This window comes from Scophthalmus maximus, chromosome 11 (assembly GCF_022379125.1).
Source record: "Scophthalmus maximus strain ysfricsl-2021 chromosome 11, ASM2237912v1, whole genome shotgun sequence".
In the NCBI taxonomy this organism is placed as follows: Eukaryota; Metazoa; Chordata; class Actinopteri; order Pleuronectiformes; family Scophthalmidae; genus Scophthalmus; species Scophthalmus maximus.
In genome coordinates this window covers 17,697,059-17,712,406 of record NC_061525.1, presented here as the reverse complement: position 1 = coordinate 17,712,406, position 15,348 = coordinate 17,697,059, and the positions used below count along the sequence as shown (strand labels likewise).

Below are 15,348 nucleotides of genomic sequence, written 5' to 3'. Positions count from 1 at the left end.
TGGAATTTATTACAACCACATGGATTTCCCCATTTACAAATTCCATGAAGATGAAGATATATTGAATAACTCTATGAAGTTAGGAATTATATTTGTTATTATATTTTTATATTGAGTTGTTGTTAATTTGGCCTTTGCAGATTTCTGCAAGACCTCAGAAACTAAGGATGGGTCGCCATTTTTTTTCTTCAGGCCACACCCACACTTGGTTTCTAAGGTCAGGCAGGTTCATCTGGGTCATCTGGAGAGTCGCGCTATGTTTCAATAATGTTGTCCTTCTGGTTCAACTCTTCTCTCATTGTCTTTCCCTATGTTGTCATATTGAAAAATAAGGGACAAATTGGCTGGTGACGATTGTGCCCATTTTTCTCAATGTGTTTTGTCAACCTCAGCAAAGGATAAATAGCTGGCAGCTGAGTGGCCTCCTAGGCTGCGTTGCCCTGCCTGGACTTTTACAAGCCTTTACTCACGCAGAAGTTCAGCATTCAGCACATTCTCCTTCACTAGGGGGGAAACCAAGAAACTTTCTGTCTAACCCTGACACACACACACACACACACACACACACACACACACACGAACGTAGTTGCACACAGAGAAACAATCCTGCTCTGCACTTTTCATTAACTCATAGGGAGGCGACATGGGCCCTTAACCTCAGGGCCCTGCCCCCTTACACATCCCCACTTTGATCCCGCAGCTCCTGAGAGCCCTAATGAGCTCTCCATGTCGGCTCAGGGTCATTTGCCATCACTAAAAAATGCCAACGATAGGGAGAAAGAAAAAAAAATCTAATCCATCCACTCCCTGTCAATGCATTTTAGAATGTCTGGATAACATGACGGTTAAAAGGCAGCGAGTCATACCTTTTTAAATCTGACTAAACTACACTTCCAGAACTCATCACCCTTCCTAAATATAACGTCGATCTTAACTGTAAGCTCGAAAAAACTTTGATCTAATTTTTGCTTTTTGGTTTTCCTTTGTGGCTTGGCCTATCCTGAAAGTGATCAGTCACGCTCTTGTGTCTCTGGCCTAACCAGACCATCATCAAGTGAACATAGTGCTAAACAAAGAAAGTTTTTTGCTATGAAGACAGAATGAAATATAAGTTGACTCACTAAGTTTTGGTAGATAGATTTCCTTTGAAGTCAAAGCTTAGAAGAATCCACATGGTATCTGCACACTTTTTGAGTGTGCAAATGCAAGGTCCTTTTTAAGAACCAGAAAAAAAAAGGAAATTCCTTGGCAAAAAAAATAAGGATTTCCAGTTGTTTCCTATTGCTTAATCCGTTAAATCAATCCCTTGCCTCTTGGCATTTTGACCAGAGCGACACAAGACATAAACACAAAACAATCTCATGGCAGTATTGTGAGACAAATTTATTTTACGGCGGCATGATTACTGACAAAGATAGTGGTAATCGCTAAAAACCAAACTGAAACTTCTTGAGATCATTTACGAAACGTGCATGTGGAGTCACAAATGCTCCAAACCTTTTGTCTTTCTATTGTTGACGGATGGAGTTGCCAGACTGATAGCAAATTTAAATGAGCTCCCAGAATTCGTCTGGTTCGCGGGCTAGACGATGGACACTCACCGACTTTCAGTCGAGGGGTCCTGAGCGTTGGACTATTTTACTCACTGTTGTACATTTAATAGATTGCTTGAGTAGAAAAGTAAACATAAATAGATCCAGATGGGGCGCAGGGTTGAGGCTTCTCCTCACGCATAACCACACCAGTCGGACGCTTCGCTGTGAACCATAACCTTGAGTGGCTAATTGCTTTGTGCATCTCAGCACACGTGTACACATAAACATCCCGCTCGCTGTCTCTCCGAGAACCGGCCCGTAATCAGATTAACTGTGACCCGCACACAACTCTGGAGGATTTCACTCATGGCAACCATCCTGTTTGACTTTCCCGAACAGCGCTAGCCCTGGAACACGTAGGCATCGAGATCTCAGCTGTCGTGCATTTGGCTGCATTTCACGGGCCGCAGCCGCAGAGCTCCACACGCGACCGCACACGCATGCACGCAATTATTTCTAAACGATTCCATAGACCTGCCCAGTGTCGCACGGGCGACCTTTTATCCTCCAAGATAAAAGGCCTCAAAAGTCAAAATATGGCCTTTTCACTCAAGTGTCTGACACACTCATCTTTATTTATAAGGGGGGAAACTTCCCTCATGAGTCTCTTTATGATTATCCATGTTCCATATATATACCATGGAAATCTGACAGAGACAAACCTGTCACCCAGTATTGTTTAAGGTATTTAAGCACATAGTCTATCAAAATGTTACAAAGTGCTTTGACTCTCCAGGACTACATCACGACGCCACTTCGTGCAATAGCACTGACTCCCTCATGTGGCCTGTGAGTCTCATTCTTGCACACCATGATCATCAGTCTTCATTGCACTGATGGACCGCCACGATAGACGACACATACCACTTACCTCAGCACAGAGGAATTCTATACATTTTCAAAAAAACCCCAACTAATCCAACCCCATTTCTCACATTATATGTACAAATTCCTTTTTTAAAAAAGATCATTCATAGCCCAGAATCAAATGGAAAGTGTTGGTTTCCTCTTGGTATATGAATAGGGGTGATAATGGTTTCCCATCAGTGGAGAGAACCGACAGCTGCTCGAGTGCTCTGATGTTCTCTGCAGATAAACATCAGCCCTCCTGCTTATCTCATTAGGTGTTACTGACATTACTTGTCCTCTACAGTACAGTACTGCCCTTTTTTCCAATCTCTCCAAGGACCGACACTCTTCCTCTCTGTTGAAAAAAGAAAATGAAGTACGAGGACATTAAGCAAATGTCCAACTATGTGTCAATTCAACTGATGTTAAAAACATTAGACAAAGAAAGTCAAGATCGATGACTGGATCAGCAGGTCTTGGCCGCATGGCATATTTCTCAACCCATGGTCAATGAATGCAGAGGTTTTGGATCTTAGACTTCAGTGGTTGTAAGTGACACTCAGACCTCAAGTGATTTACAGTTTCTTCCTCAGTAGGTGGAATTTGAATCCCTGGCATCTCACATTCTCAAAACTCTTCATTCCCACATTTCTATTGTAACACGCTGACACAGAATAGCAATGCAACTTTCCAAACTAATAACAACTTGTCTCAGAAGTTGGTTAATCTACAGGGAGTCTATTATCGCAGCCTACAACCCTCATAAAACTTCACAGCACGCGTGCATTTTTTGCCTTTTCTTTTTCATTTAACCACAAATGACACATTACCAAAAGTAGACAACATATTTGATATCGCAACATGAGCTCCGCAAAGGTGGTCGAATGGAAACTGTCTGAAAGGGGAACATTCTTTGCTTTCTCTTTTGAACATCAGAGGGTCTGTTGCAGGACAATCAGCCAATAAAGCTGTAAAAATACTCCTGGAATAATTCAATGCTGAGATGTTCCGCCTGATGATGTGATAGGTTCACTCCCCATCTGCCATTTCCTTTTGCTCAATCAGGTCTTTTTGTTTTGTTTTTTTCTTTTGGCCTTATCGCCAGCCAGTGATTCATTCATTATGAATTCATTCATTATGAATCACTGGCGCTACAACTTGCGGCAAATGCATTGTTGCCGTAACATGTGCCTTTACTCTCTGGCTTTTTTAGCGGTTTTCAGACATGAACTCTGGCAAATGTCCGCAAAATCGGGAGTAACATAATCCGGAGTTTGTCGTCGACATTATGAAGAACGCAGCAAGAGATTGCAAGAGACGCATTCACGTCAAAAGGAAAAATTCTGGAACAGTCAGGCAAGGAGTGGCGTCTTGGCAAACTTGCACGCCATGAATCTTCTAAAAATGTGCTTCTTCTATTCTCACATGGGCTCACTCTGGACATTTTCCAGAAATTTTACTAGGGGGCTGACAGAAAAATGGCATGAAATGTCTGGATTAACATTTGCGCACATTTGCATTCTCACATGAACCCCTCCGGAAAAGTTCAGGAACATTTCCGGACATTTCCCTGCAACTGCCTTAGGGAGCACTAAGTGACATGCACAAGTTTCGATGGCATGCGTGTTTGGTTGGAATCGAATCACCTAATCAACCGCTGCCAATAGGTCAATATGAATGTGATTCACTGTGGGGATGGGACTTTTGGTCAGTCCACCTCTTTGGCCAAGACCGACATTTTTCAACAGCAAAATAAATTGCCATAAAATATTGTACAGAGATTCATGATCCCCAGTGGATGAAACCTACTGACTTTGGTGATCCCTTGACTTCTCATCTTGGGGAATGCACAGTTTATATCAACCATGCTCATTCCTCTAACTATGATTTAAGCCAGTAACGCCAGATGTGACCGCCGTGACAGACGATTTGTTGCCCTATCTGCTCAGTATATATAGCATTTAAGCGGAGGAAAGAAATGTCCATCAAGTGCTGTTGGGGGAAAAAAAACACAGGGTCCCATGAGACTTCGGCCAAAGGTCGAAGGTCATTTATGGAAAGCTGAGGATCTTAAGGAGACTGTCACAGGGAGGGAAGTGGGCTTCAACAATGAGCCCAGTAGCACATAGAGCGGAGACAAAAGCGGGACCGTTTAAAAAAAATGTTGCACTGAATGACAGGACAGAAAGGAATACAATCCATCATGGCTTTCAACTTTTAGGAAGAACGTCAGATGTTATTGGGTCATCAATCAACACAATAATAGAGTAAAAGAAACACAGAGCTAGTGTTTGATGATGCAGAGTCACATTTTGAGTGTTTTATTTTATTCTGGATAAGTTAGAATAACTGGCGGTAGGTGGGAACTCGCACTGCGAAAAATGTCTGTTTCTTCTCACTGTAGCGTCGAAGTGAGGAACCATTTATCCTTCACATTCTGGATCACATGGTCGCAGGCTTTTACCACCTCGCTCCAGCAGCTCACATGTTTCCCATTTGTACCTTCGACACAGAATTTATGCTCATAACATAATAAGGATTTTCAGAGACTGCCTCCAGCTTGCTGTGCATAGATTTTTCATCTCTTTTTTGGTTGTTTTTTTTATAGCATGAATAAAACTTCAATTGTTTCCTCACAGCGAAGCATAAATAACTTGAGTGATGAAAACTGTGAGCTGCTCCGCTTTTTGATTTACACGTTTTTTACGCGGTGGACACAAGCACACCTAATCTACAAGCGTAGTAATTAACGAACGTAGTTGTCCAATACAGCATCTTCCTAATCAGGAATTTTAAGAAGCTGGAACTGTACACCTGCCCTGAATGTCCTGCTTTAACGTTTTGTCTTATATCTGCATTAAAGCCTCTGTCAATGTTGGTCCTTCTACATCTGGAAAAGCCATCCCTGTTTAGATCTCCGACAGGTAGGACGGAAATTGTCTTGCACAGAAAAGGTGAAACGTGGCTGTAGATTTGTACGCCTTGTGTTCTACCTGGAATCACAAAGTTAAAAAAAAAGAAGAAGAAAAGATTTGAGCTGATTTCACAGACATGAATTAAGCCGGATTCCTTGTCCAGAAAGATTTTTCTGTGAAAATTGATTTTAATCTTGGACTAGTCTCGATCCATGTCCACACCATGAAATGTAATTGACGTCGCTTGTTTCTGAGAAACCCCATGTAACACGTGTACTCGGTTATGCAGCTTTAATGCTATTTGCCCCTGTTATACATTTTGCAAGTATCCAGTCACCTTGATACAAACTGTAGTTGCCCGTTTAAAGAATCAGTTTTAAAAAAAGATAATACATTAATCTTCAGCCTCATGTTTTTTCTAAATCTGGTAAAAGACTGTATGTCCCCAAGGCCATTTGAAGGATCCCAACCGTGACCCCTTGTTAACACGCTTGAACCTTAATGCTCGCACCATATAGCCAACCCAAGTTGGAGGAGGACGGACTCCTTCAACGTGAGAGAGCTCCACTACTACCGTATAGGAATCTCACAGTGAGTCTTGGGAACACATGGTCAATCACACAGACCATTAGCTCCGACCCACACAGCATTAACCTGGTAAACAATAGTGCCTTAATGCATTTGGGGAGATGAGGGTGTGCTTGTTTAGCGTGTGAGAACTTCCCTGCCATATGGCAGCCATTACGGCCCTAATGAGCTTCTTCCTCTGATGGCAGTGCGAAGTAGCACCGCTGCTTGTGTCCTCCTGTCCGGTCGGCATCCTCCAAACCCATTTTAAGCATGTGATTCCAACATCGTGAGGAATGAAAACGGGAAGGGGAGGTAAGAAGGGCAAATGACAAGTGAATAGCCTCTGGCTTTTTTAGACAGAAGTTGGTTAATCTACAGGGAGAGTCACACAAGGCCTGCGAACACAACATTTCAACTGTTCATAATTCTTAATTTTAAATGAACATCAAAGTTGATGCTTTTGTTTCATGGCATTCGGATGTATATTGATAGCTGATCAGTACTGTATATGATAATGTACAGTAATATATAATCATATGCAGTAATATGTTCAAATTCGTGTTTTCACTCTAGGAATAAAAGTACTGAAGACTCGGTGAGTACTTCTCACTGTTCATCTCTGAAGGCGGCCAGTGTTAATGTAGTAACCCCAGATTAAAAAGAGCCCTAGAGCGGCTAGCCAAAGCAAAGACCAAGCTGTCAAAAATGTCATGACATCCACACCTACAAACATCCAGAACCTTCTAAAAATTTTGGTTTAACAAATCTTTGAAACTTGACCAAGACCAACAATTAAATCTTGCCTCATTATATCCATATGGTTCCCATCATAGCTTAATTCAACTGCACACTTTTGACACAATTCAAGACCTCTAATCTGTAAACTTGGCCTTTAGATTAGGGTCCTGTATCCAGTATTAAACTGTTATGACCAAGAGAGTTTGCTCCATAAATGTTAGTGCAGATGAGATTATGTCCTCACCTCGTTTGTTCACAATTACTAAGGCTGGAACTATAACAGGCCTAAAGATGTGTTTTCCTCTCATAGCCAAAGAAATATGAGGGGAAATATAGGTTCAAGAGGCTCGTGTAACTCAGGAGACAAAAAACAAAATGCGTATAATTGACCTGGAGCTCTGCAGTGGAACTAACTGCATACAAAGACTCTGAGAGGATAAACCCTGCATGGTATGTTAGTTAACTTTAGGGGGAGGATTTGTTCCGAACCTGTGAAAGACATCACTGTTCACTGTAGTTGTGAGAAAAACCACAGGAGAGCCTAGGACATGGTATTTTTGCACCTCGTTTTTCATAAAAGGAATTGGACATTTTTTACCATATTAAATCTACGTCTAGATTTATTTACTTTCTTTCAGCTATGTTTTTGCTGTAACCACACCTTGAAATTTTGACTTGGACTGCATCTTCCAGCTTAATTACTTCCAGAAATCTGAAGTAAGGGCCTTCCATTTTGGAAGGCAATTTGTTTCACCGGCTCTCTCGTGAAGGTTCATCGCAGGAGCAGATATACCAGTGAAACAGAAAGTCACAGGGATGTGTGGTATTACTGCCAAAAACATGCGGATGCTAAGGTCATTATCATCATCAGATATATTATATACAATACCAACTGAGGACATTACATGATCATTTTTCCAGAGTTTTCCCACGATGCAAATGTTTTTGAACCATAATGAAATGGATGGTAGCTTTAAATATAATTCAGAAAATGCATTTTTGCTTACTTTATGCATGCTCAGACTCAGCAGAAGTAAGACGATATAGCAGAAGAGAACTGTTCACAAATGTGTAAAGCACAAGCTTTATATCTCCATCTCCACAGAGACTTCTAATAGTAACACACAAGCTGAGCCCATGTAGTATAAATGACAAGAATAACACCCGTCAAGCATATATTAGAAACACTCTACTCTTTCAGTGCGAAAAATATAGACCTCAAGAGTCTGCAAGGAGGAATGCCTTGAGGGCCTTAACTCTGGCACACGGAGTAAGCATCTTATTCTATTCATCTCTTAATTCTAACAACCCTGAAGAAAGAAGCTCCTTACGGAATTTTTGTCTACTACAGACATGAATACAGTCGGAGAGAGCTGTGTCAGCTGCAAGTATAGCTGTATTTCAACTATTACACGTTGAGCAAGCATTTGATGAAGTGAACTTTCATGAAGTTTAACATTTCATCCAATGCAATCAAACACTTTGACATGTTTCCTCAAAGCGTCCAGACCTGTCCTACTGTTACGACAAAGAGCTATTTGCAAATGTTGCTCACTCCAACTCTCTCGTTTACATAAAAAAAACAAACGGCACTTAACAGACACATACAGTCCAGACTGTATTTGAACAGTTATGCATGACTGTCTGAAGCCTTTGACCCATACACATCACCAGAAGCTTTGTATCTTCCATGTAAGGAATTGTGATTCACCTGTTCCACAGGAAAATCGACTGTTGTTAACAATATCCGCAGCACTTTTACTGGTTTTAAAGGTCCCATTCCCTTGGGGTGTTTTTTATACAGCAGATGTAGTTGCAATATAAATACTGTGAAATTATCAAAACACTCAATACGGCGAGAAAAAACATGCAGCCTTTATTGAGAAACTATATGCTTTAAAATGAGCCATCAAGATGTCCCTTATTGTGATGTCACAACTGTACAGTCACTACTCTGAGCCATTCCCATAGTATGGACAACGAAGACCTGTTTCTGAGTTAGCAAGCCGCGAGACAAAAAATGTCAAGGAAACGATGCACAATCATTAAATGTCAGGAAGCCAATATATCATTGCACAGCCTTCCCAAGGATAATAATATGAGAGCCTTGCAGCTTTCTTTTGTATTACTGGAACATTTTATTTGAATTTGAACATCTGTTCAGCTCCTTTCACCACTGACTGACCATGGCCATTTGGATTTACCAGGATAAGTAGTAGGCTACAAACCGTTTCTGTCCCTGCCTCGCTCAGACAACAGTCAGCCAATCAGAAGAGGGGCTCAGAGACTGACACAAAACGCCCTGCTCCTGCTCGAGCGCCAGAGAAGTGTGTGAAAGAGAAGATGTAAAACTACACTGAGATGGTCCGGTTTGACTGTGGTGTTACGTGCGTGTAGATGTTCACTACCAGAATTGCCCCCTTATTTCTTAAATGTGAGAAAATTCCTAATAACAGCTGACGTCATGAGCTGTCTTATTACATTGCTAAAACCTCCAGTAGAACAGGATCCAGTCTCGGGAACTGTCCATAATCACTCGTCTATAATGTGCTTTGAAAACAACCAGGCTTCTTTAGTGAGGACCAGATGGTTTCTGTCCTCACATTGTTATGTGCCTGTGCTTTCTTAATTTCAAGCAGACCCGTGCACCAATTTAAACCAAAGCAAAGCCAAATCCAAGACTTAATAGAGTGAGACAGAGTGGCATTCACAAGCAGGGGTAAATGTTACTATTAAAGAACAGGCTCCAGTGTTTCGGCACATGCTCGGGCTGTTCAGGCTGTTAATTACCTCAGAGTGTCAACACCATAGCCTTAGTGACATACATGTCCAAGGATGGTGCCTTGTGTCTCATATCAGAGATTGGAAGCAGGTGGCCGGCCGGCCCCCAACAACACACAGTAAGCTCGACCACTGCAACTTGGCAGAAATATCAATGAGAGTAACATGCAAAAAAGAAAGTAGATGATGAGTGCTGAAAAGGGGATGGGGGTAGCAGCAGGGCAGGGATTCTAGCTTGAACTATTGCCAGACCCAGATCTGTTACCCCTCCACTGAAAATAAAGTTTTTAACCTTGTTTTCTGAATGGGTTTTTGTTCAGATGCCGGAAACAATGCATGTGTTTAACAAAAGCTCGAGACATTTTCCCATCATATTCTAATTACTCCACTCAAGAAGTCTGTATGTCTTTAAGGAGGTGGTTGTAAACTTGTGGCTAAATAGGACTACAGAGGTTGTCAGGAACACTAAAAACGAATCGAGTGATTAATCTGCTCTACAACCTTGTTGTGTTTACACTCATGTTCTTCCAAAATATTGCTATGAGGAACGGCTTCCAAAGAAGGGGGGAGCACACATGAAAACTAAACAGCTTTCACCTCCTCACGGTTCCAGTGGGCCGATTGCACAAAAGCACTGCTTAAACACAATCGGTGGATTTGGAGCAAAATTTGCATTTGTCTGGCATCTTGTTTCAATCCACCTGACAAAGGAAATTCCAGTATCAACTCTCATTTTTAGCTCTGTTTTTGGTCTCCACCATCTCCTGAGGTAAGTCTTTGGTTCTTTTGCAGCTTAACGCTCCACTATGTTCACCAGCAAGTTGCTACCTATCTGTGTGCCATTCGGTGCTGAATAGTTACGTCACATTTGGTTTTTAGAGCTTTGATGAAAACAACTGCCAACTGTGGCTGGACACGGGGTCGATGAGAGCTTTGAGAGTGAAAACGACACAGTAAAGCTGTTTGGCCAGACAAGAAAAACAAAGGTCTGTGGAGCTGTGACGTCTAATTCTCTGTGGGTCCAGCACTACGAGCAACCTCCTGCACATCCAAGTGGTCATATGATGCGACAGAAAAACCGACCAAGATATACGAAATACCTACATGCTGCAGTTAAAGAGACATCACATACAGCAGGATTACAAGAGCACTTAGGAATGGAGAAGAACATGCAGGAAATATCATGCAATAAATCTGAAAACATCATCATGACCAAACACCAAGTCCAGGAGTCTTTATATTACTCAAAGATGTTTTCACAGAGGGTCAATTCCTTATCTGCTTGTTTTCCATCAAACATGTATCACAACCAGAAATAAATCTGTCATTGTGGAATGTAAAAGCTCACAACATATATTCAATAATGTACAAGATTCCCTGGTGAAATCCTGCTCAGTGTTCTCACACAGATATTCAGGTTTTTAAGGTCTGTCCTTTATGTTAAGCTAGAATGTGCCATACATGCCTAATATCCACTGTACACACAAACAGACAGTATCCGGACCTTGCTGTTTATTCAGATCACCAAGGAATGAATCAAGATTTTGGACCGTTTCACAGGTTATGGCCTCGGGCACAATTTTCAAAGTTGTCAGATCGCTGTAACCTACTGTTCATACTACATGAACGGTGATCGCAGGCTTTCAGTTGTTGTGCTGTTCGCACTACATGATCCTTCACCAGGAGAAATGTCTCCAAAGCACGTTTTCTTTTCAGAAACACGGAAAAGGAAAAGGCAGAGAATGTGGGTAAAGGTTGACGCAGTCACCGTCTGTCAGATCACAGTAAATGATTTCTTATTGTAGTTAAACGTCCCTCAACAGTGTCTGAATAGGCATACAACTTTAGTCTATATCATTTTGAATTAGTGAAATATTTAGTCATCATAAGTTCTATCAATTACACTAAAAGATTTTCTGAGAAGATTATGGTAATTCCTTTTTTTTCTTTTAAAATATTGCAGCTAAATTGCTTTCAAAATATCCTTAATATCTGAGCTCTAAGCTTCTGCATTCAGCATAGGTGCAGTTAAGGAAACTGGCTGAAAACGGGAACTTGGCTGACTCTTCCCTTGTATAATGATTCTGGCAGAAGAGTGAGAGTAAATCTGTCTCAAGAGATGAGAAGGAGAAGCGTTTTACAATAAGAGCAAAATGTGAGTTCTCACTGAGGTGGATTGAAGCACAGGATGTAAAAGAGTGAAGGTAAAAAACAGTCATCCTGATTAGATGTAATACTTTATCTCTATATGTTCTCAGTTTGTCTCTCCGATGTGTGAAAACCAAAGAGGCCACGTCAAAACAACCAGATGGGAGAGCTACGTCTGGCAAACAACGACGTGTTCCTGTGAAAAGTCTTAGCAAGAGAAAGGAACGGTTTACAACCTGTGGCAGGCATGTCCTTCCTCCTGGGAAAGTCAAGGAACCAAACGGGAAATCCTTTGCAGTATGTGTGTGTGTGTGTGTGTTCGCAAACGTGGGGGGCAGGAACCAAATATATCCTCAGTTCACCATTCCATCTCTGCAGGAGTCTTCCAAAACACTAACAACCGCCATCTTGTTTGCGTGTTGACGCAGACCGCAGGGGATTGGACGGGAGAGAGAACAGACGCGCGGAGGCGACTAGAGTAAGTCTGGAGTGTCAACCATTTATTAATGGTGACAGATACCAGGTACGACGGTTCAGAATCTGATCACCAGCACCTATGCATCTCACCAATTAACAAGTAATGTGTTTTCTAGAGCAGCGGCACGGCAACCAGCAGAGACTCCAGGAAGTTGAGCTACTGCTTCCAGCAATTAAAAAAGTGAGTGAGCTTATCAAGAAGTGCCGGTAGGTGGATTTTGTTGCTGTTAAAGTAACAAAATCCACTGTAATTTGCCGCAGGCTGCGTATAAGTATAATAAGCGTATTTCTCTATTACCAAAATACTGAAATATATAAACTTGTCACAACAAAAAGCTAATTTGAGTTATCTAAGCATCAGTTGTGTGATCTATCTTATTTTATAGTTTAACCCTTGGCTTCATGGAAAAAAAATAAAAAAACAGATCAGCCACATTAAAACCAGTCACCTGTTTTAATGTTGTGGCTGATTGGTGTATAAATAAAGTTTATTAGTATTATTATCATCATCATGCGGGACAGAAATCTGTTAGGCTTTAACTTTCTAAATCATAAGAATTCAGAACTGCAGATACCCTTATTAACTTAACAGTTTTTACAGAGTGAAGGCTCAGCTGGGTTCACCACGGCACTCCAGGCTATGGCCTTCAAAGCCAAAGAAGTCCTCCCGGAGAGCACTTCTTTTGCCTTTAACTACCCCAGGGACCCCCGCAGAGCAGCCTCGTCCTATCAGAGCTACACAGGCTCATTCTGGTTTTACAAAGTGAAAGCATAAGGGGGCTAAACTGGGCCTATTAAAGCTTTAGAGGATGCAAGTCTTGCAACCGACTTTAGCAAAGCAGCACTCAATTGGACATGAACGGCTGCGATGTGAGGAGCATGCAGGGTTAGCAACGTGACAAACTTAATTTCGTTTGTGGTAAATGGTGCTGATTACAGCACTTGTGAATGAAAAACTCACCATACTGGCATCGTGTCCCTTTGAAGCCCAGTGGACACTGACATATCTGGTCCCCAGTCTCTGAACACCGGCCTCCGTTGAAGCATGTATTGGCACCACACGCCCCTGCAGATACCACATATCACAGTCTAAATCATAACGCTGCTGATGTATCCATGTTTGTGTGCATTTCTAAATATATGGATATAAGTGTGTCTATTATCTCTCCATCCAGCCAGTAGGTTGACTATCTATATGGCAACCTTGTAGCATTATCAGAACTATCCCATATGTATTTAAAATACTATTACTCACTATGCAGACAGCCCATCTCTTCACTTCTCTGAGTCCAACCTGGGCAGCACTTGTAGACTGTGTTTAGGTCCACGCTGTACCTCTGCCTGTATGCTGTATAGTATGCTGTCCTGAGGAGGAGAGATGACATAATAGTCACATAATAAGATTACCTTATGTGTTTATACATATCATGAATATGATCCAATGGGTCAATAGAAAGTGCAGCCTTATATGAAGAGAATCAGCAAACAAAAAAGAAAGAGATGCTACTGTTATTCAAAAAAATGGCAATGCATTATCAGTGGAATCAAACTATCAATTTATTGATCAATTTTAGCTTTGTGACTACAAGCTTATGATTTCTGATTCCATTGAGCATGCAAATAAAACTGAAATGGAAGACCATCAGTTATATCTCTGTATATATGTGTAAAAACACTACAGTGTTGCCCATTGGTTTTATGTCCATGATAAACTGTTTGTGCATTATTTTTATTTGCTTTTTACCTCCTCTCGTATCCCATACACCATCTGTGGTTGGTGCAGCCCTGTTTCCACACTTTGACCATGCGGGTAAAAGTCTGGACACAAGGCTGACGGGCCCCCAGCATGGACATCTCCTGGTCTGCACAAACATTTGGCCTGTGCATGGAAAAAAAAAAACATGGAAAAAACATAAGGAAAAGGATGGGCAGACACAAATACAGACAAAAAATACTAGTATAGAATAAAAAGAAGTCTCATTGTTGTAAATAATATGTTTGAAGTAAGAAGTCGACTAAGTTGAGAGGTATGGTTATAGAGCTGGTGGTGTATTTCCAAATAGACATGAGCTTCTAAATGTTCTACACATGTTCAGTTGTATGAACATCAGCTCATCAAACACAGTGTTTGTCAGACAATCCTACAGCTTCCTGTTTGGTGTACTGCGCCTGATTAAAGTACAGGGGGAAAAAACAACAGTCCAAGGTTTGGACACTGTCTACAGCACCCAATAAACAACTGATTAAGTCCCATGGGAAATTAAGTTTTACTTCTCCTAAATTGTTTGCATGTCCATGCGCCAGCATGCATGCACTGATGAGCATGGAGGTTTTGACATGTACATCACTGAGTCACGAGTAGCCTGCATCCATGTATGTTGTAAGCACAGGTAAATTTTCCAGAAATGTCCTCAAACCATCTGGCTTCAATACAGAGCAGCCTGAAGTTAATTAGAGGAAGTATTCAGCTTCTCTGGTAATAAAAAACGATTTTTTTTTTTCAATCCTCTCCAGCACAGTCTATTTATATTTGGAAACCTCTGGTAGAGTAATAGACTATACGAAAAAAATGACATTCCATTGAAAGCTATTATGCAGAAGCACGTTACATCAGTGCTAGAAAATACACACAAGTCCTCATGGGGGACCTGAGAGAGCGACTCCCAGTGGACATTGCACAGAATTAAATGTGAAGTAATTCTTTCACACAAAAGTTGAATTAATAATTCAACTTGGGAAACGTAAACTCACTGTGGTTTTTGTTAAATATAGGTTACGACACGTTGCCTATGTCTTAGTTTAAAGCACGTAAAAGTAAGAAAGTGAAATTTTCTCATTCGCCCCAATAATAAGTGCAAATAAAACCAGTGGGAACTAAATCAAAAGATCTTACTTACATGCCAAGTTGCAGCTCCAAAGGTGACGCGACGGGCATGGTGCTGAGTAATATAACACACAAAATGAAAATATCTGGGAACATGATTTCAGCCAGTTAACAGACACGAAGAGGAGCTGTACTCAGTCGGCGCCCCCTCTGTGCCCATCAAATGAAGAGCATCCTGACAATTGAAGGAAGATCGAATTGCGACATGACTCCAATCTTTATGTTTGTCTTGCATAGAGGTTTCCCCGAGATCCAGGCGTGATTTCCCGTTCACCGGTCAGAAGCCGAGCGACGACTTGTCTGATGTCAATCGCAGCCTTTGAATGGCTCCGACTGTAAACGCACCACCCACAATCACTGCGGGGCCAGGTCCTCAAGTCCCCTGCGGCAC

The 15,348-nt window shown here is 41.5% G+C and overlaps 1 protein-coding gene across 2 annotated transcripts in view; it reads right to left on the bottom strand.

Annotated features, from left to right (window-relative positions):
- The window catches only part of megf6 (multiple EGF like domains 6), a 52,372-nt gene extending 37,085 nt beyond the window's left edge, over positions 1–15,287 (bottom strand). Inside the window, exons 1-4 of one of the 2 annotated variants that reach the window (XM_035623458.2) lie at positions 14,971–15,287; positions 13,818–13,952; positions 13,329–13,438; positions 13,035–13,139 (exon numbers count right to left, since the gene is read on the bottom strand). In XM_035623458.2, coding sequence (XP_035479351.2) covers positions 13,035–13,139; positions 13,329–13,438; positions 13,818–13,952; positions 14,971–15,053 — 433 coding nt within the window. In that variant the 5' untranslated portion in view covers positions 15,054–15,287. The remainder of the gene's footprint in view (positions 1–13,034; positions 13,140–13,328; positions 13,439–13,817; positions 13,953–14,970) is intronic. The other variant, XM_035623457.2, reaches the window with a different exon arrangement.
- Between the last annotated feature and the right edge of the window lie 61 nt (positions 15,288–15,348).